This window comes from Stenella coeruleoalba (assembly GCF_951394435.1).
Source record: "Stenella coeruleoalba genome assembly, chromosome: 9".
Classification (NCBI taxonomy): domain Eukaryota; kingdom Metazoa; phylum Chordata; class Mammalia; order Artiodactyla; family Delphinidae; genus Stenella; species Stenella coeruleoalba.
This window is the reverse complement of record NC_137155.1, coordinates 61,127,769-61,146,954: the sequence shown is the minus strand read 5'-3', so window position 1 is coordinate 61,146,954 and position 19,186 is coordinate 61,127,769. Positions and strand designations below refer to the sequence as shown.

Below are 19,186 nucleotides of genomic sequence, written 5' to 3'. Positions count from 1 at the left end.
AGACCCAATGCAGCCAAAAAAAAAAAAAAAAATTAATGATAACAGTAATGAAAATATATTATTGCTGTGAAGAATTTTCTGCACTGTCTACATAATGAAACTTGGGAGTCACCTGGTGATTGCAATAACTGAAGGCCCACTGCATGCCTAGGTTTCACCCATTTCCTCTTCTTAATTCACATTGTAAGATGAAGAAAGCAGACTCAGGGAGGTCTAGCTTCTTGCTCAAGGTCATATAGCTGGTAAGTGGTGGAGCCACATTTCAGACCCAGGTCTCTTTGTTTCTAGAGCCTTTTTCATGCTTTTGTGTTGTAACGAGTTCCAGTCTCAAGGAGTGCCTCAGGGTTTGAAGCACTCTCTTACTTCCAAGCTGGGACATGCCATTCTGTGTGACACAGGGTCTGTGACATCCATTGCCTTTTGGATCAATTAATCTTGCCACTGACCTGAGAAAACTATTAATGTGGTTCTAGGTCTTACCAGAGAGAATTTATAATTGACGTTCCAACTACATCTGACATTAAAAAAATACCCATTTCTCTAAAAATATATGGTAAATTGAAGAAGATTCAATTCCTGAGATATTCACTAACCTGGTTGCCAGTGGGCTTGAGGGTTTTATGGGCCCCCTGAAATTGCATGTGGAATACTGCACATGTGTGTATATGTGCCTTTTTTCTTTTGGAGAAGACTTATAATTTTAGTTAGATTCTGAAGACGTGTGGACCCACTGTTCTCTCAGAAACAACGAGGGATAGACCTGATTGACTCTGTTAGTATTGACAAGTGTTTGGTAATTGTGTCAAATTCCATCATGACAAATGAGGTTAAATTAACTGTAGTCCCTTAATAACCTGAGTGTAGCACTGTCATTCCATGTGCTACACTGTGTGGACTCCACCAAGGGACTCAGCTCTGGTCTCATTACATGAGCTCCCCAGCCCCTGACACAGAACACTGCAGCTGTAAATCCTTAGCAATTGCTTGCTGGTTGGAGGGAATGATTTCCTCTGTAAAAACCTTGCCTAACTCAAGTCATTTCAGGTACTGGAAACACCAATGATTGATTTGATGTCATAAAGTGAAACTCCTCTGTCCAAACGCTGCCACTTTTTACCTGTAGGACCTTAGTCAAGGCCCTGTGGACCTGTTTCCTCTTCTGTAACAAGAGGGGTTAGCTGTAGGATTGGTTAAATTTCTGCCACCTCCACAAATTCCAGGAATCTTTGCTTGGCAACACATTCCAGGAGTCTCTATTTGTCAAAACCAAATTGGAAAGAGCTTGGACAATTCGTTTGGAATCGACTAGAACTTGCACATCTTAGAGCCTCTGTGTGTAAGCGCTTAGCCACAAATATGGGTTACTTTGATAATTACCTTCTGGCCAGGGACTGCCGAGAAGTAATCTTACCGGGGTTCCAGGCCAGTTAGGGAGACAGCTGCTGGGAGGAAGTGGGCGTGGCGATTTTCCCGACTTCCTTGTTTGGAGCAAACTTTGGCAGTATCTGACCGGCTTAGATGTTTGCTTTTCCATCTGTTGATGTGCTTTTTGGGAGCTCTCTTGTCCGCCAGAGAAAACATCTAGAAGAAGCCCGACGCCAATCTTTGCCACTCCCTAGAGTCCCCAAACCCCACCAGCCTCCAGAGAGGGGAAGGCGAAGCTGAGAGAAAACAGGCGTGCCTGAAGCGTGCCGGCTTCAGCGGCTCCCAGGGAGTAGAGTGGCAAAGACAGGGATTTCGGCACCCACCCACCCACCGGCCTGCATCCACGCGCACCGGTCCGCGTCGCCTGCCTTTCTTAGCACTCCTCTCGTGGTGTCTGGAACCTGGCACTGGAGATGGAGCAGTTGCGACGCTCGCTGGCTGCGCCGTGTGCCTAGTGCGTTCGTTAGTCGACCTCGCGGTCGCGGCGCCTGCAGCCGGCGCGCTCCGCTCGCAGCGAGCGACGGACCAGCGGGGACAGCGCGCGGCGCGCCGGAGGAGGGGACGCGGCCGAGCGCGGGGCGCCGGCGCGGGGCTGCGCGCTCCGCCGCGGGGGACCCCGGGACGCCGCAGGCCGAGCCATGACGGACGCCAGCAACAGGAAAGAGGGCTTCAAAAAATGCCGGAGTGCCACTTTCAGCATCGATGGCTACAGCTTCACCATCGGTGAGAACTTTCCGCCCTCTGTTGTTCTACTCCCGGCTGGGGCAAACCTCCTCTCAGGTGGCGCCGAGGGTCCTCGGGGTCGGGCTGGGCCGCGAGGCGAGGCGAGGCGAGGCGAGGCGAGGCGCTCGCCAGGCGGGAGACCCGGGGAGGGGCAACGGGGCCGGGAAGTCGCGTGTGTGGCCCGGCCGCCTCACCGGGGCTGTCCCCGCGGTGCCCCTCCCGCCGCTCTAACCCGGCATCCCGCTGAAGCTGGTTTTTAGGGTCACAGCTTTTGGAACTGCTCGATTTCCTCTCAGCGATTTTAGTAACACAAGCCGGGACAGGAGGGATAGAGACAGAGATGGAGGCAGAGAGATGGAAATACTGGGAGAGAGAGAGAGTGACAGAAAGACGTGGGCATGACAGGCACTAAGACAGAGACACAGAGACACATAGAGAGACAGAATGACAGAGATATCTAGACAGAGACATTAGTAGAAACACGTAGACAGCATGTCAGAAATACAAAGTCGGAGATGCCAAGACAGAGAATGACTGATAGAATGTCAAAGACGTGGAGACAGTTATAGAAACAGAGAGTCAGAGGCTTTGAGAGACAGACACATAGAGATAGAGAGATTCAGAGAAAGAGATTGAAGGATAGGTTCTACAAAAATTGAAGCAAGAAGAGAAAGGGACACAAGGAGAGAGAGAGAAAGACAGGAAGGAGGGAGGGAGGGAGGGAGAGAGTGAAGATAAAGCAGAAAAAGAGGCACATTTAGAGGGAGAGAGAGAGAAGGCAGGGAGGGAAGGATGTATCATGCTACTGAAATATTTGAGAAAAACCTGTCTGCTGTCCTCTGGACTCCTAGTGGCTCCTTTCCCAAACCCTTTACCAAGAGGGGTACCAGAGGGGGCTGGGGGTGTCTTCATGGCTGTTAGAGGGAGCGGGACCACAGGGCTGACCCTCTGGAAGCTGAATTTGAAGAGATCAGTTCTTGGTGCTTTTACTGCCCGTTCTATGCTGCACACCAGCTGGTCCAGGGATTGCCTCCTCATCTTCCCAGGAGATGGGCTAAGCCAGGGCAACTTCCTCTCTGGAATGTCAGAGTTTGGAGAATGGCAGGGCAGAGCCAGGTGTCAAGGAGCTGCTTCAGCATTTCTACTTCTGTGTGTGCTCAGGTCACTATGGCTTTAAATCTGAACTTCACCCCAGAGCCTTTGAAAGTGAGGGGTGTATTAATGTGCTTTTTGGAAGTGTAGCAGGAATTTGCCAGGGGCAAGAAGAGGCTGATGGACAGGAGCTCATCTCTGGACCACTTTTGCTCCTTCTAATGAAGTGGCCCAAGATTTGGGGGGCATGGGCTGAACAAGTATTACCAGAATTAAGTCTAAACTCCTTTGCCTGCTTCCCAAGCCTCTCCATTCTGGCTTGAACTTGCTTTTCCTGCCCCAGCTGTCACTTCAAACCTGTTTCTTCCACACACTCATGATTGTTTGCCCACATCCCACCCCTCAGAGCCTCTGCTCAGGCTGTGCCCTCAGCCAGGAATGCCATTTCCCCCAACTCTGCATTGAGAAATCTTGTCTATCCTGGCTCTCACTTGCCACCTCCTCTGCTCTCCTTCCCCATCAGAAAGAATTTCTCCCTCTGCACTCATCTCAGCCTCTTAGTCCTCTGTGAGAGCTCACACCCGGCCTTGAATCACTTATTTCAGCAACTATTCGTCGTCCTCTTGCATTACGGATTCCTTAAGGATGAGACTGTGTCTAATTTATCTTTCATAATGGTGATGGTGGGTGCTTGGGAGTTTTTGTAGGAATGAATTAAAGGTTGCCAAGGTCAAAAGTGATTCATTAAAAGGCCTTTGCTGTTTTAATATTAGTTTTTTTGAATCTGATAAGGAAGCTCCCAAAAATGATTTTGAAATTTTACCTGGCAGTTCCCTGTGAAATCTTTTTTTTTTTTTTTTACAATGGTGTGTTAGTTTCTGCTCCACAACAAAGTGAATCAGCCATACATATACACACGTTCCCATATCTCCTCCCTCCTGCGTCTCCCTCCCTCCCACCCTCCCTATCCCACCCCTCCAGGCGGTCACAAAGCACTGAGTTCCCTGTGAAATCTTATCTTCCAAAAAGTGTGGCTTCTAAAACCCAGGTTTACAGTGTAGCCCTCCCCGCCCCTCTTTTTGCTCCCATCCTCACTAGAGGAAATGGTCTGGCACATTGGTGTGGTCTGCTAGTCAGAAGGGACCTCAAAAGTGAGCAGGTCACTTCCTGGTGAGAGAGCTACCAGCTTGTTTCAGACCTTTGGGCATTTATTCATTCACTCCTTTCCATCTGCCCTCCTCCTTTCCTCCCTTCTTCAAAAACTGCTTATTGAATTTTACTGTATTAAAAGATACAATTTAATACAATGCCTGCCGTATGGCAAACATTCAATAAATGGTAATTGTTGTAATTATTCAAGGCCCTAAGCTAATATCATGGGGAGTTTATGATGATGAATCAGACTTAGAACCTAGTGTTCAAGGAATTTGTACTCTTGGGGTGATGCGATGTGTTCGTACATAACATTTTACAAAGTAGAAGCTACTAAACGCCATAAGAGACATTTTAGAAGGTTTAGGCCAATATAGACATTTTAGCAAACACAGATATTCAAAAAGAAAGAAAGAAAATCACTTGTAATTTTATCACCCGATGCTAAACATTATTAATATTTCTTGTATAGACTTCCAGTACTTTTTATTGTATATACACAGTTTTTTTAACAAATGCAGTCATAATGTTTGGTAATGTTATTAAATATCATAATAGCTTTGTTTCAAGCTATATACAAAGTTTTTATTTAAAAAATCTTCTATTGTTGGCTCTTTAGGTTGCTTTTAATTTTTTACCATAATAGACAATGAAAACAGGCTCAATCTTTGAGTACATCCATTAATACTTGTGAGAATAAATTTCTAGAAGTATGATTGCTTGGTCCAAGACTATGTATATTTTTAGGGATTTTAAAACATATTGCTCAACTACCCTCTGGAAATACCAGCTTACACTCCCATCATCAGGTGCTCACACACTCTCATGAGACTGGACACTATAATTTTTCAAAAGCTGTTGGTTTGAGAGGTGGAAGGTAGTATCTTACTTCCACATGTTATTTCACTTCTTTTGTGAAATTGCCATTTTATGTTCTTTTCCTGTATGTTTTTCCTCTGGGGGAATTTCATCATTTATTTTTAATTTGCAAGTACAGTTGACCCTTGAACAACTGGGTTTGAATCGCGCAGGTCCACTTATACGAGAATTTTTTTCTATAGTAAATATTACAGTACTATACGATCCGCAGTTGGCTGAATCTGCGGATGTGGAATTGGGGATATGGAGGAATCACATATAGGAAAGGCTGACGGTTAGTTATAATGCAGATTTTCAACTAACCGTAACCCCTGAGTTGTTCAAGAGTCAAACTATACTCTTAATGTACAAAATACATGTTAGTTATACATATAATCAATATATTAATTATACATAATATATAATTATAATCACTATATATTAAGTATACAATATACTAATCACATAATAATTATATAATTAATATGTATAGTAATACGCATTATATACAAACATGTATGCGTGTGTGTATGATTTGCAAGTGCTGTCTGTCATATACGTTATGTGACATTTTTTTCTGAGCAGGGGACTTCATATTACTGCAACGTCAGTGTGTGGCAGGTAGGACTTGATTTCAGGACATACAGATATCTTGTAGCCTGTGCCCATGGTTGCCAGCTTGTCCCATGGTTTCAGCAGGGTGGAATAGGTGGACAGTCCCCCTCTTACCACGTGAGAGAAGAATCCTGAAGAGATCCTGGTGCCCAGATCACTCCCTTTTCTCAAGTGTCTGACATTCTGTCATCAAGAATCACCTTCTCTTCCAGTCTGTTAATTATGTAAAATTTCCAGGTCAAAGAACTTTACTAAAGGAATTTATGTTATGGTCCTGGCGAGTCAAGAGATTCTTACCAGGAGAGGCTTTTGAGGACAATGGGGGTCTTGAGGGTTCTTCAGAAGGGGAGGTGTGACCCACCCCTGTGGCAAGGTCAAGAATCACGTTTCCTTGGAGGGCTCCTGACAGAACTTCTCTCTGTTAAATGGATGTCTCTGGGATAAGAGGAGGCATCTGGCTCAGAGACTTGTGGTTCAGATTGGCAGGGAGAAGGCTTCAGCTGTGGTTCTCTGCCAGGAATGATACTCCCCAAGGGGTGTTTGGACACATATGGTACACTATTAGTAGTTGAGTTATAGGGGGCTGGGGACAGGCTCTACAGACAGTGAGCAGAGATCAGAGGGGTTCAGTGTTCTGTAGTGTGAGGGCAGTCCTGCACAGTGAGGAATTGCCCTAAACGCCAGTGACACCCCCAGGGAGAAACCCTGTGAAGGTTCCCTCTGACATGAGAGCCTGGGGCTCCTGAGCTGGCCTATGCCCTGGCTGCAGGGACTCTGGGACACTGACGGTCAAGGCTGCACGAAGAACAGGCCCTGCCATTTGCCATGCATAGCTATGGGGTGTGGGCCAGGCACTGAACTAGGTGCTCTACTCTGCTCATTTGACCACCTTTCACAACGACTCTGAAAGGTACGTGTCATGACCCCCATTTCAGGAGAAGAAGCTCCTGAGACTCCGAGAGAAAGTAATCTGCCGGAAGTCACAAGCTAGGAAGTGGCAGGGTTGGGTTCAGACGACATCTGCCCTGACTCCTCAGCCCAGGGTTTGTCCCAACCGTGCTCCCTCCCATGGTAGACTTTATTTGTGCCTGAGCCTTGGGACCAGCCCATCATCCTGATAAGGACAGGTCAGGGAGTTTGCCAAGGTCTGATGAGCGAGCACAGGCTGGGGCAAAACCAGAAAAAGATGGACCATTGTCACAGGGAGGGGAGGGCTGCTCCTGAGAGGAAGATCAGGTTGAAGAAATAGGCTTGTTAATCCACCTCCCACCAGGGCCGCCTGTTCAGCGCTCCCCTCACGTACCTGGGAAATGGTCTTGTGTCCTCTCTGTATGTTGTTCTCAGGTCATGAAATCAGGTATGCGATCAAGAGGTCTGGGAAACGAGACCATGAGCTTGAACACATGCTACATCCAGAAAGCACTACTGTCGTCAGCCTCCGTGATTTGAGGGTCCCATCCCTAGGAAACCACTGAAGTTATGATTGTAGCCAACGATTGTAGCTGTTAACATTAATTGAAGCCCATATGTAGAAGTTCAAGTGTAGCTTGACTGTGAACTCCCATTTGAATATGAAATGAATGGTTGTTGCGGGAGTTGCAGTATCACTGGTTTCCAGAAGAACTTTCCTCGTCTTCGGGGGCTTGGTTATATGTTTGGGTTTGTATTCAGTGGATTTGCAGTTTCTTACTTTCTTCATAAGGCTGCCTGAAATACAAGCACACACTTTCCTCCCAAAGTGAAGTATGTCCGCAGAAAACAAAAGCACTTTTTTTTTTTTTCAGCCGCCTGAGTGGGCCTCCTTCGATCTCCCTTGGTGCTACTCACCACTCCTTTTATAGCTGAGAAAATTGGGCTCGGGGTATCCTCATTTCCCCTTCTCCCCTCGGCGATGAGTGACCTCCAGGGTGTCAGAAGGAAGTGGGTGAAGCCATGGGCTGGGAGGATGTGAAGTTGGTGGGACGTATGAAAAAGAAGCTGCCTCCTTCAGAAATGAACCTGGTGGTGTTGTGGAAAATTCTAGGCCTGTACTGAAGACGTGTTGCTAACAGAGGGATGTGTTTCCTGTAGCAGCTGCCACTGGCTCCCTTGAGTTTCTCTCTGCAGGGTTGTCCCAGAGGAGGAAAAACAAGGGGCCCCTAGACAGCAATCAGAGGCCCAAGGGGCTAGGAGTGAGGGTTCCCTGTCCCACCCTGGGACTGCCGGGTGCTGGGAAGCCCCGCTAAGTGGGGAGGTCTGCTGGAGGATGCTCCTTTCACAGGGGTTCTGTGTGGGCAGGGCTCCGTGGGTGTCGGGGGTGATGGGGCTGCATGCACCGGGGGTGTGGCCCCTCTCCAGCCCAGGCATAGCGGCCCCTGGCCTCCCTTGGTGTGTATGGCTGGGGACTTTCTCAGCCCAGACCGGTCTCAGTGCTCTCTTGGCTGACTGTCACGTCTGCCTGCTAGTTTGTCTGGGTGGAGGCGAGACCTTTGGGCATTGTACGCCTGGTTGCGGGTGATGGTGGGTCGCAAGGAACTGAATAAGGATCCGAGGCACACTGTCCTACCGCCACCTCCCAGTGCCCGTTGCCCTAATTCCCTCCTTCTCACATCCCTGGGAAGACTGGAGCAGAGTGAGGTGAGGTGGTGTGTGGACTGAGGGCTCACGCAGCCTGGGACTGCAGTCTGTACTCTGGCTCTCAGCTGCCCCCCTCGATCCCCACTCCTGCATCTGAGCCTCAGTTCCTCACGTGTCAGATGTGGAGTGTGATCCTTAGTTACAGGATGTGGTGAGGATCAAGTGAAGATTTGCATGAAAAATTTGTTGGTTCACCCTGAAATGCCATTAAAATGCTTCTTGTTATTAGGGGAGACTTAAATACTGGTTACAACTTGTGCACCCCTCTGCACAGCATTTGCACTTCAACAAAGGGAAGCTTGAGGAATGAGGCTCTCATGACGGGGTTCTGATTGTCAGCCAGCAATTGGAGTGCATAGTTTTAGGGATGTCTGTCAGCTGAGAGAGGGCATTTGTAGTGGGAAACCCTGGGCTTTGGAGTCACACAAAGACTTACTGTGCTGGTCAGGCAAGTCAGTTAGCTTCTCTGAGCCTTGGTTTCCTTCTTAGAATAAACGGGGCTGGTGACACCTTGCTCGTGCGTGAACGCGGCCTGGGGAGTGAAGTTCTATGCACAGTGCCTGCTGTCACACTGCGTGTTTGCTCAGCAACCCTTCCCTTCCCCTGAAATTATACTGACTAGAGCTGGCTCTGGCTGCGAGCAGGTGAGGGGGTCGGTGGTGTGATCCTGAGGGTTTGCCGGTGTGTTCTGGGGCAGGCTTAGACGTGGGTCACTACTGGTCTGTGCTGGTGCGGGAGTGGCCACCAGGAAACCCTGTACTGTATCCTGGCCCCTGACGCCAGATGGGAACAAGAGCAGAGTGGGCACTGGACACTCTCCTGCCCTCTCATGGACCGATGCACCTTCTGGGGCCACACGGTGTCCCTGGCATTTCTACGAAGCCTCATGGACCTAGCAGAGCAATGGGCACAGTCCACCTGGGGCCATGGGGACGTTGTGGGTAGTGGGAAGAACAGCATTGCAGGAAAGAGCTTCTGAACTTGACTTGGGGATTGGCTGTAGGACACAGAAAGAAAAGGGGACCGGGATGGTGAAATTGGACCTCACAGAGTCCAGAATATAACAAGCTCTGGAGTTAAGACACTTGGGGTTCAGATTCTGAACCTCATCTTTTGCCATGATCTTGGAGAGGTGGCATCAAATGGCTAAAGTTTAGTGTCTTAAGCTGTAAAATGGACATAATAAAAATAGTATCTACCTTGCTCGGTTGGGCAATTAAATGAGATAATGCAAGCCGAGCTCCTAGGCATTACCTTAGTCCATTCAGGCTACCATAACAGAATACCATAGATTGGGTGGCTTAACAGAAATGTATTTCTCACAGCTGTGGAGGCTGGGAAGATTTGGTGTCTGGTGAGGGCCTGCTTCTGGTTCATAGAGGGCTGTCTTCTCACTGTGGGCTGTCCTCACATGGCAGAAGGGGTGAAGGAGCTCTCTGGGGTCTCTCTTTTTTTTTTTTGTGGTATGCGGGCCTCTCACTGTCGTGGCCTCTCCCGTTGCGGAGCACAGGCTCCGGACGTGCAGGCTCAGCGGCCATGGCTCACGGGCCCAGCCGCTCCGCGGCATGTGGGATCTTCCCGGACCGGGGCATGAACCTGTGTCCCCTGCATTGGCAGGTGGACGCTCAACCACTGCGCCACGAGGGAAGCCCTGGGGTCTCTTTTATAAGGGCGCTAATCCCATTTATGAGGCTCCACCCTCATGACCTAATTACCTTCCAAAGGCCCCACCACCTAGTACCATCACTGTGGGGATTAGGTTACAACATATTAATTTTGAAGGGACACAAAATCAGTCTATAGCACTATTATTATTGGGGGTTAATAAACATTTGCTGAATATAGCACTGTAGAAGAGCCAGGGGAAAAAAATTGCACAGTGTAGTGGAAAACATGTATCAGACTCAGAATTGAAAGTTAGGGTTAGTTTCTTCCTAACTCGCTCTGTAATCCTGGGCAAGTCGCTTAACATGGGCGACAGTTTCTCCAGCTGTAAGTGAGCTGGTTGGGTACAAAAATGTCTGTGGTTCCTGCCACTCCAGGAAGGGAAGGCAGTGAGCTTTGAGTCCTGAAGGCCACCGTAGCTGTCCCAGAGCCAGAAGGTGCAGGGGAATGGCTAAGTTTGACACTCACAGGATTTCTGGTGAAAGAAATTTGCAGAGTTCAAAACAACGCAGAGGCAAATTGAATGTAGGGCTAACAAAGAGCTGAAATTATTCTTGAAGTAAGTAGACTAGATTTTGTGTACACAACTTTGTATGGTAATTCACTGTACTCCCAGTGAAGTTTGATAACCGCTGAGCTCTAACCAAAGACAAGTCAATGTGTAGCTGCCTGGGCCTTCCAGCTGTTTCACCTTTGTGGTATCAAATCCCAATGAGAAATGGGGGGCTGGGTGGAGATTTCCAAGTGTTTCTGCTTGCCTGCAGGGTTAGCTCCATTCTGATGTGTTATGAAGCCTTCATGGCTTCCGTTCGTGTTGCTAGATTTGTTTGTAATGAACGGTAAATGTGATAATAGATAATAGTCGTGGAAGCACCTAGCCTGGATCCTGCTTAATAAATGTTTGCTGTATTTGAGAGGCAGTAGGTGTAGAGGTTAAGAGTGTGGATTCTGGAGCTTGACTACCTTGGTTTGAATTTTGGCTTCACAGTTTATTAGCTGTGTGATCACTGTGACCTTGGACAGGTTACTTACCCATTCTGTATCTCAATGTGCTCATCTGTTAAATAGAGATAATTATATTACCTGTCTCCTAGGGTGTTGGAGGATTAATTGAGTTAATGTACATCAAGCACTCTGAACAGCACCTGGTACATAGTAAGTTCTCTATAAAATGTTATGATATTTTTCCATATTATTATTATAATATTCATACTGTATGTAGTAATAATAATAATAAATTTCCATAACAATATTATTAACATGAAGATAATAATAACCATCTCTGAGTCCTGCTTGATCAAACACCCATTTATGCTGTTCCTTGAAAAGCTGTAAGGATGACCTTGGTCTTCTGCTTTCTGTTGTTCAAAACTGGCATTTCCTGCCAAAAGGCATTCACTTCTGTGTGTTCTTGGACGTTGGCGTCCCAGTGCTGTACAGTTGTTCTTGATGAATCCATGGTGGACCTACAAATGTTCCCATCTTCTTAACCAGTTAATCATCTTTTAGGACTTAGTGACACTGTCACTTGTGATGGCTTTGCAGAGTGAGTCCCTAACTGCCAGGCCCTTTTTAGGTGGTTAGCTCTCCTAGGTCAGGATGTTATGTGGAAAGGAAGGAGAGGCAGAAGACCCGGGCTCTAGATCCAGCCCTGGGGCTTCCTGTCTCTGTGACTGTGGGAAAGGGCATCAATCTTTCTGAGCCTTGGGTCCCTCATTTGTAAATGAGGATAACACTTCCTTCTTTGTTGTGTCGCTGGGGGAATCCAGTAGGATGGGCAACGATGGAACCCAGCATACTCTAGATGCCCAGTAATTGGTAGCTGTTGGTTGTGACTGCGGAGAGGCTCTGAAATCAGGGAGCGGGCAAGTCTCCCGGACCCACAGCTGCTTCCTTGGCTGGTGCTCCCCGGCCTGCCTCCTGGCTGCCTCTCATAGCCCCCGACCAGCCACTTATGTTGGGTGCTGGCGTGGCTGCAAGGCTGTCTTTGTTTTAGTGTAGGATTTCCCACCAGGCCAGGGATCTGGAGCCCAGATGAGCGTTTCCAGCTGGCTCTGGGTAATTGGTGCCAGCTACTCTGGGGAGAGCTGCCTGGCGCTGCCTGTGCTGTTTGGCAGGCAGGCTCTGGAGTGTGGCAGCAGAGACACTCTGGCCTGAGAACCAGGCCTTCCCCAAGGGGCCTGCGGGGGTCTTGGAAGCCGAGCTGCTGGAAGTTGGTTTTTACCTGTTGGAGGCCAGTATCTGCCAGACAAAGGTCCAAACCACTCAAGACTCCATCTATGAGTATTAGTCCACTAACACTGCTGCCGAGGTTTGTTTCTTGGAGAGGAAATCAAGTTAATTGATTTGCTGATTCCTGCCTTTTCGCTTTGCCTCTCCAGACAGCTGTGCTTCCTCTCTTCTTGATAACGGCATAGAGTGGCTCAGGTGTGATTCCCTGGGCTTGGAGAAGAAAGTAGGAGAAGGATCAGCTATGCTGGACTTGCGTCACTACTAACTACCAGCGTTTGTTTAACCTTTAAAAAGGGACCTCTAGGGACTTCCCTGGCAGTCCAGAGGTTAAGACTCCGAGCTTCCACTGCAGGGGGCACGGGTTCGATCCCTGGTCGGGGACTAGGGATTGACTGTTTGTTTTTTTTTTTTTGCACAAACCAGAAGTTGAATTGCTGAGCTCTGATGTTCACCATTGATGAGATATCTGACTACAGTCTTCACCTTTCTGAATCCTGTAAAGTAGGAATAATAATATCTATATTCGATTATGCCATTTATAAAGTGCTTGGCCTAGTAATGAGACCATCCCAGGTACTTATAAATCTTAATTCCTTTCCCTTCTCTATTCTCCTTCCTTAGCTCATGCCAAACCTGAAGGCATTTTGGCTGGGTTAGATGTTCACCTGTGATACAAAGTATGGGAACCCTCCAGCCCTTTGGAAACTTCATCTCTCTGAGAGGCCCCCGGAAAAAGCAGGCATTGATTTACTCCTGACTCCTGGGGATCCCAAATGAACACATGGGATTTAGGCAGCGAGTGGGAAAGTGGATGGATTTCTATTTTAAAGTCATTAGTTTACAATGTCCAAGAAAGACTTATTGTGTCTAGTGACTCGTCTTTCTTTAACAGTTGGAAGTTTAGATTTTCAAAATTTGTCAAGTCAGTAAGTACTGAAGGGGAATCCAGCATCTCTTAAAGAGAGAACCGACAGCACTCTGAACCAGACCAGATCCCAGCCATGTGCTGGGCCCCAGAGAAACCCAACTTTCCAGCAAATGCCTTTTCTTCTTTTCTTACCTGGGTCATTCATGAGGCTAACTGTTTAAAAGTTTAAAAGTTTAAAAGATGCAGAAATTTGGCCAGTTGTGTAAGACTATAAGCCTGGTCTTGGTGACTATTCCAAGGAGGCTGTTTTTTTTTTTCTTTGAATAGTGGTCTCGCACAACTTTTTTCAGATTTATTCCTAGGTATTTGTTCTGTTCTTTTTAAAAAATTAATTAATTAATTATTTTTGGCTGTGTTGGGGTCTTCGTTTTTGCGCGCCGGCTTTCTCTTGTTCTGGCGAGCGGGGGCTACTCTTCATTGTGGTGCGTGGGCTTCTCACTGCGGTGGCTTCTCTTGTTGCAGAGCACGGGCTCTAGGCACGCAGGCTTCAGTAGCTGTGGCATGTGGGCTTCAGTAGTTGTGGCTCGCGGGCTCTAGAGTGCAGGCTCAGTAGTTGTGGCGCATGGGCTTAGTTGCTCTGTGGCATGTGGGATCTTCCCAGACCCAGGCTCGAACCCATGTCCCCTGCATTGGCAGGCGGATTCTCAACCGCTGTGCCACTGGGGAAGTCCCCCAAGGAAGCTGTTTTCTGGAGGTGATTATGCAGTTGTTTTTTAAGCTGTTACCCCCATGTTGATGATGATAATAATAAGGTTTTACCATTTGTGAAGCACTTTCCCAAACAGCAACTCATTTGATTCTACCAATAACCCTGCAAGAGAGCTATGTGCAGCTGCATTTCAAGGGGGCTTCAAAAGTCAAAGTGACTTATTTCAAGAGCAGTGACCTAAATCCAGTTTCTGCATTTTGGAAAGCTCATGCATCTGAAGCAGAAATCTGGGAACCATCTTAATAGATTCCTTCTTCTGTGTCCCTACATCTAGTCAGTCATCAGGTCCTGTGGATTTTCTTCTCTGAGCTCTTTCCTCTTCATACTTTGCCCTCCACCTCCCCGCCTTAGTTTAGACCCCCTTTCCTCTCCCCGAGTCTACTGCAATATTTCCAAGTGGTCTCCCCACCTCCCCAACTTGCCTCCCCTCCAAACGCCTCTCAGCACCACAGCTAGAATGTTCTTCTGGAACACACAGCTGATCCTGCTGCCCTGCAGTTTAAAACTGTCCAGTAGGGCTTCCCTGGTGGCACAGTGGTTGAGAGTCCGTCTGCCGATGCAGATGGGTTCGTGCCCCGGTCTGGGAAGATCCACATGCCACGGAGCGGCTGGGCCCGTGAGCCATGGCCACTGAGCCTGCGTGTCCGGAGCCTGTGCTCCGCAACGGGAGAGGCCACAACAGTGAGAGGCCCACGTACCGCAAAAAAATAAAACAAAACAAAACTGTCCAGTAGCTTCCCGTCGCATGCAGAATCAAGCCCACATTCCCAAGTAAGGCTTGCAGGCCTTCTGTGATCTGGTCTTTTCTCTAGGCTCACACTTTGCAGTGTCTCTGGATGGTAATCATTCACTTGGCCTTTCTTTATGGGGTGCCCACCACATGCCAGCTATTGTGTTAGGCAGTAGGGATACAATGTGAGTCAAACTGACCAGTCCAGTGGAGCCCACAGTAGTGTAACTGTGCTCTGATGGAATGGCTGGGGTGCTGTTCCAGTGCCCGGAAATGGCATGGAACCTAGTCCGGGGGGCGTTGGGGTGGGCTCCCCTGATGAAGGGGATGGGAGAAGGAGGTGGGGAAGCATCCAGATGGAGCGGACAGCCCAGGCCCTGCGCCTGGAGGGTGGGTAGAGGAGGAATATGGGTTAAGAAGAGTCCGGAAAGGTGGGCAGAGGTTCTTGTGGACCAGCTGAAGGGTTTGGTCTTTTTCCCAAGAGCAGTGGAAGGCAACTAAGAGTTTTAAGCAGAAGTGACTTGATCAGATTTGTGTTCACAAATGCAGGGGCTGGCTGCACTGGGGCGAATCACTGTGTGCGTATTTGTTGACTGGTCCTGCTGTTGGGTCATAACGGGCAACTACCGTGCACATGGTGTTCCTCCTCTGTATCTGGGCCCTCCTATACCCTTCTGAGAATTCATTCTCTCTTCGGAGCAAACCAGAAAAACTTTCAGGCTGCCAGAGAGGCAGGTGGTCCGTGGGGGCAGGAGGCTTTCTTCACTTTCCTAATCACTTAATTCATTTTTTAAACACAATGAAGATGGGATTATTAATTTCATTTGCCTATAAAAATGATCCGTATTCATTTTGGGAACTCAGGAAAGAAAAACTCATTATCCAGAGATGACCTCTGTTAATATTTAGGTGAATCTGCTTCCATATTTTTTTATCTTAAATTCACATAATATTCTATAGCAGTTTTATATTTAAATGGGATCATCCATGTTGTTCTGTTATCTGCATTTTAAAACTTAATTGTATGCATGGACATTTAAAATTACTCAGCTCCCTCTCTCTCTTAGTGCCTTGGCTCTCTCTTTTTTTTTTTTTTGCTGTACGGGGGCCTCTCACTGCTGTGGCCTCTCCCATTGCGGAGCACAGGCTCCAGATGCGCAGGCTCAGCGGCCATGGCTCACAGGCCCAGCCGCTCTGCGGCGCGTGGGATCTTCCCGGACCGGGGCACGAACCCGTGTCCCCTGCATCGGCAGGCGGACTCCCAACCACTGCACCACCAGGGAAGCCCCCTTGGCCCTCTTTTGCGCTGTTCTTGGCTTCTTCAACCTGGATACCTCGCGAGCCAGGTGAAACTTATCTGAGCATCTCACAATGTGGCCTGTTTGGGCAGTGCTGTCACACCAATTATACACACACACATTTTATGTACAAACACACACACACCACATACACTTATCTTCTCTCTCTCTGTGATTGAGCATTTGCTGTTCGCCAGGCAGTATTCTAAGGGCTTTGAAAGCACTAGCTCATTTAATTCCCCATTTTCTGATGAGGAAACGGACACTTGCCCTGGGAAGTGAAGAGCCCAGGGCTTGAATCCGGGGCATCTGAAGCTAACATGGTTGTGTGTGAGCCTGGCCATGCATGGGAGATGTCAGAGGAAGGGCCTTCTTACACCTGTGGCACATGCCTTTGGTAAAAATTCGAAGCACTTTTGGGACATCCAGCATCTTCTCTCAACCTCCCAGTGAGAGGGTTTATGACCTTGAATGGGGGAGGCAACTGGGTATGAAGGTCTTAGGACCAGAATGTTTCTTAGAGTTTATTTCAACAGAAAGCTCGGTCAGCCACTCATTCCTTCTCTTACAAACATTTGCTAGGTGCCCTTTGACTGCCCTGCAAATCTAAGGAGACATGAGACAATTTTCTCATTCTTGAAAAGTGTGTGGGCTTGTGAGGAGACTGATAAAAAAATAACATCCATGGGCCAAGTGTTGTTTGAGGGATTTATGAAGAACGAGGGTAACACAAGCGCAGGAGGAGCTCACTGCCTGCAGGAGTTTGGACCCAGTTTTTTCCTGTCTTGTCTTATCTACCTTTTCCCTCCCCCTTCCCTTCCATTCATTCAACTTTATTCAGTTTTTATTCAATTTACATACCATAAAATTCACCCATTTAAAAAGTACACTTCATGATTTTTAGTAAATTTACAGAGTTGTGCAGTCATTACCATGTATAATTACTTAACTGTTTCCATATTTTGGCTACTATGAATAATGCTGCTATAAACGTTCACATACAAGTCTTTGTGTGCACACGTATTGTCATTTTCTTGGGTAGATTCCTAGGAGTGGAATTGCTGGGTTGTGTGATAAATTAATGTTTAACTTTTGATGAACTGCCAAACTGTTTTCCAAAGTGGTTGTACCATTTTACAATTCTACCAGCTTGTATGAGAGTCCCAGTTATTTTCTGTTTTTTTTTTTTTTGCGGTATGCGGGCCTCTCACTGTTGTGGCCTCTCCCGTTGCAGAGCACAGGCTCCGGACGCGCAGGCTCAGCGGCCATGGCTCACGGGCCCAGCCGCTCCGCGGCATGTGGGATCCTCCCGGACTGGGGCACGAACCCACGTCCCCTGCATCAGCAGGCGGGCTCTCAACCGCTGCACCACCAGGGAAGCCCGAGAGTCCCAGTTTTAAACCAAGTTTTAAAGAAGTAGGAATTAGCTATATCAGTGGTTTTCAGATACTGCAAGGGCAGGGCTGGCTGCATATGAACCAAATGGGAGGTTGTTAAAGATTTCTGGGCCCCATGCTTTGGAGATTCTGCTTCTGTAGTTATGGAGTGGGACCTGGGCATGTGCATTTTTAGGAAGCCGTCTAAGTAACTCTGATGTGTGGTTTTGTTTGGGAATCATTGAACTGGATGAGGTTCAGGAGGGGATGGGAAGGGGAGAGATTCTGGGAAAATTCTAGGCAGAGAAAATGGCATGTGTAAGAACAGCATCATATGTGCTTGTAATGAATGGTTAGCAGTAGGAGTGGCCAGAGAGAGAGGCCAGTTAGGAGATTTTTGCCTTGGTCCAGTCAAGACCAATTAATTCATTGACCTATCCATTTAGTTTTCTGTGAAAATTTTTTAGGGGAAGTAACCTTTTTTGAGTACCAGGCACTAGGCTCAGAGCTTTATATTTAATTTTCAGCAATCCTTTATAAACCTTATTATTCTCAGTTTACAGGTAAGGAAACTGAGGCTTCAGAGATTAAGTAGTAGGGTTGGGACTTGAAATCGGGTTTGTCTAGCTCTTTCCATTATAGCAATTTGCCCCAACACTGTGCAGATCGCTGTGTGAACAGGGTCCTGGGATTTCATATTCATTATAGAAGAATTCATTATGCATTTTCATATTACACTTGATTCTCCAGCTTGCTATGTGATCACTGCTATTTGCTCTTCCTTTCTGTGGGTTAGAGGTGTATTAGATTTTCTCTAATGGAAATGACAATATTTAAACATTCTAAACACCTTGAGACTTTATGTCTGCTTAAGTGAAAGTCCTTTGGCTGCTGCTTCTTTCCTGGTCCCTGTTGATCCAGGTTGCATTTACTGACTGTGCCAACACTTGACCGGGATCTCTGGTGGCTGTCAGTCTGCGCTCTACAGAAGAGGGAGATGAAGCCCTCTGTGAATCAGGAGTTGGGAGTTCTGCGGTAGGGCTGTTTTCAGAGTTGGATGCATGGTGAGGGGAAACTTCTAGTAATTACCGAACAGATGCTCTTAATGAGGTCTCTGCTGGATTTCCAGCTGGCAGTGAGAGCTCTGCATTGGGACAGGGACATTGCAGTCACTGGATCATTATGTGACATCACATCCTCCCCTTGTTGTCATAGCAGCGTAATCATCCCACTGAAAGTGTCCCTCAGGGTGACGGGAATCCACGTCTTTTTTCATTAATGGGAATTCATGGTGCTTTCTTCCATGATGACGAGAAAAAGAACTAGCATATTAATGCTCTTTGAAAGGAGAATAAAGCTTAACGATTTTCAACATATTACTTCTATTGTTGTTATTATTTTAACAATTATTATGCAAGTTGTACATGTTGATTGTGGAAAAATTTATAAAATAAAGATTGGCAAAGAAAACACAAAATCCTACTTATAATATCAACACATACAGAGAATTACTGTTAACATTTTGAGAAATGTGTTTTCTGCTTGAGTTTTAACACATATGAACATTCATTATTATTTTTTTCAAATATGAGACCATTATTGTATTGTTGTTTACTTTTTTCCTCCTACCTAACAGTGTGTAATTAATATCATTTCATTCCAGTAGTCTTCCTCAACAGAGTTTTTAAGGTAACATGGTTTATTTAACTGGTCTCTATTGTTGGACGTTTAAGTCCTTTCTGCTTTCTTGCTGTCACAAATACTGCT

General features: G+C 47.1%; 1 protein-coding gene across 6 annotated transcripts in view; it reads left to right on the top strand.

Annotated features, from left to right (window-relative positions):
• The window catches only part of PDE1C (phosphodiesterase 1C), a 586,532-nt gene that overhangs the window by 120,931 nt on the left and 446,415 nt on the right, over nt 1-19,186 (top strand). Inside the window, exon 1 of one of the 6 annotated variants that reach the window (XM_079931076.1) lies at nt 1,513-2,148. The exons of the other annotated variants lie outside the window; for them this stretch is intronic. Coding sequence (XP_079787202.1) covers nt 2,064-2,148 — 85 coding nt within the window. The 5' untranslated portion in view covers nt 1,513-2,063. Of the gene's footprint in view, nt 1-1,512; nt 2,149-19,186 lie in introns of those variants that run through there. 6 annotated transcript variants of the gene reach the window in all.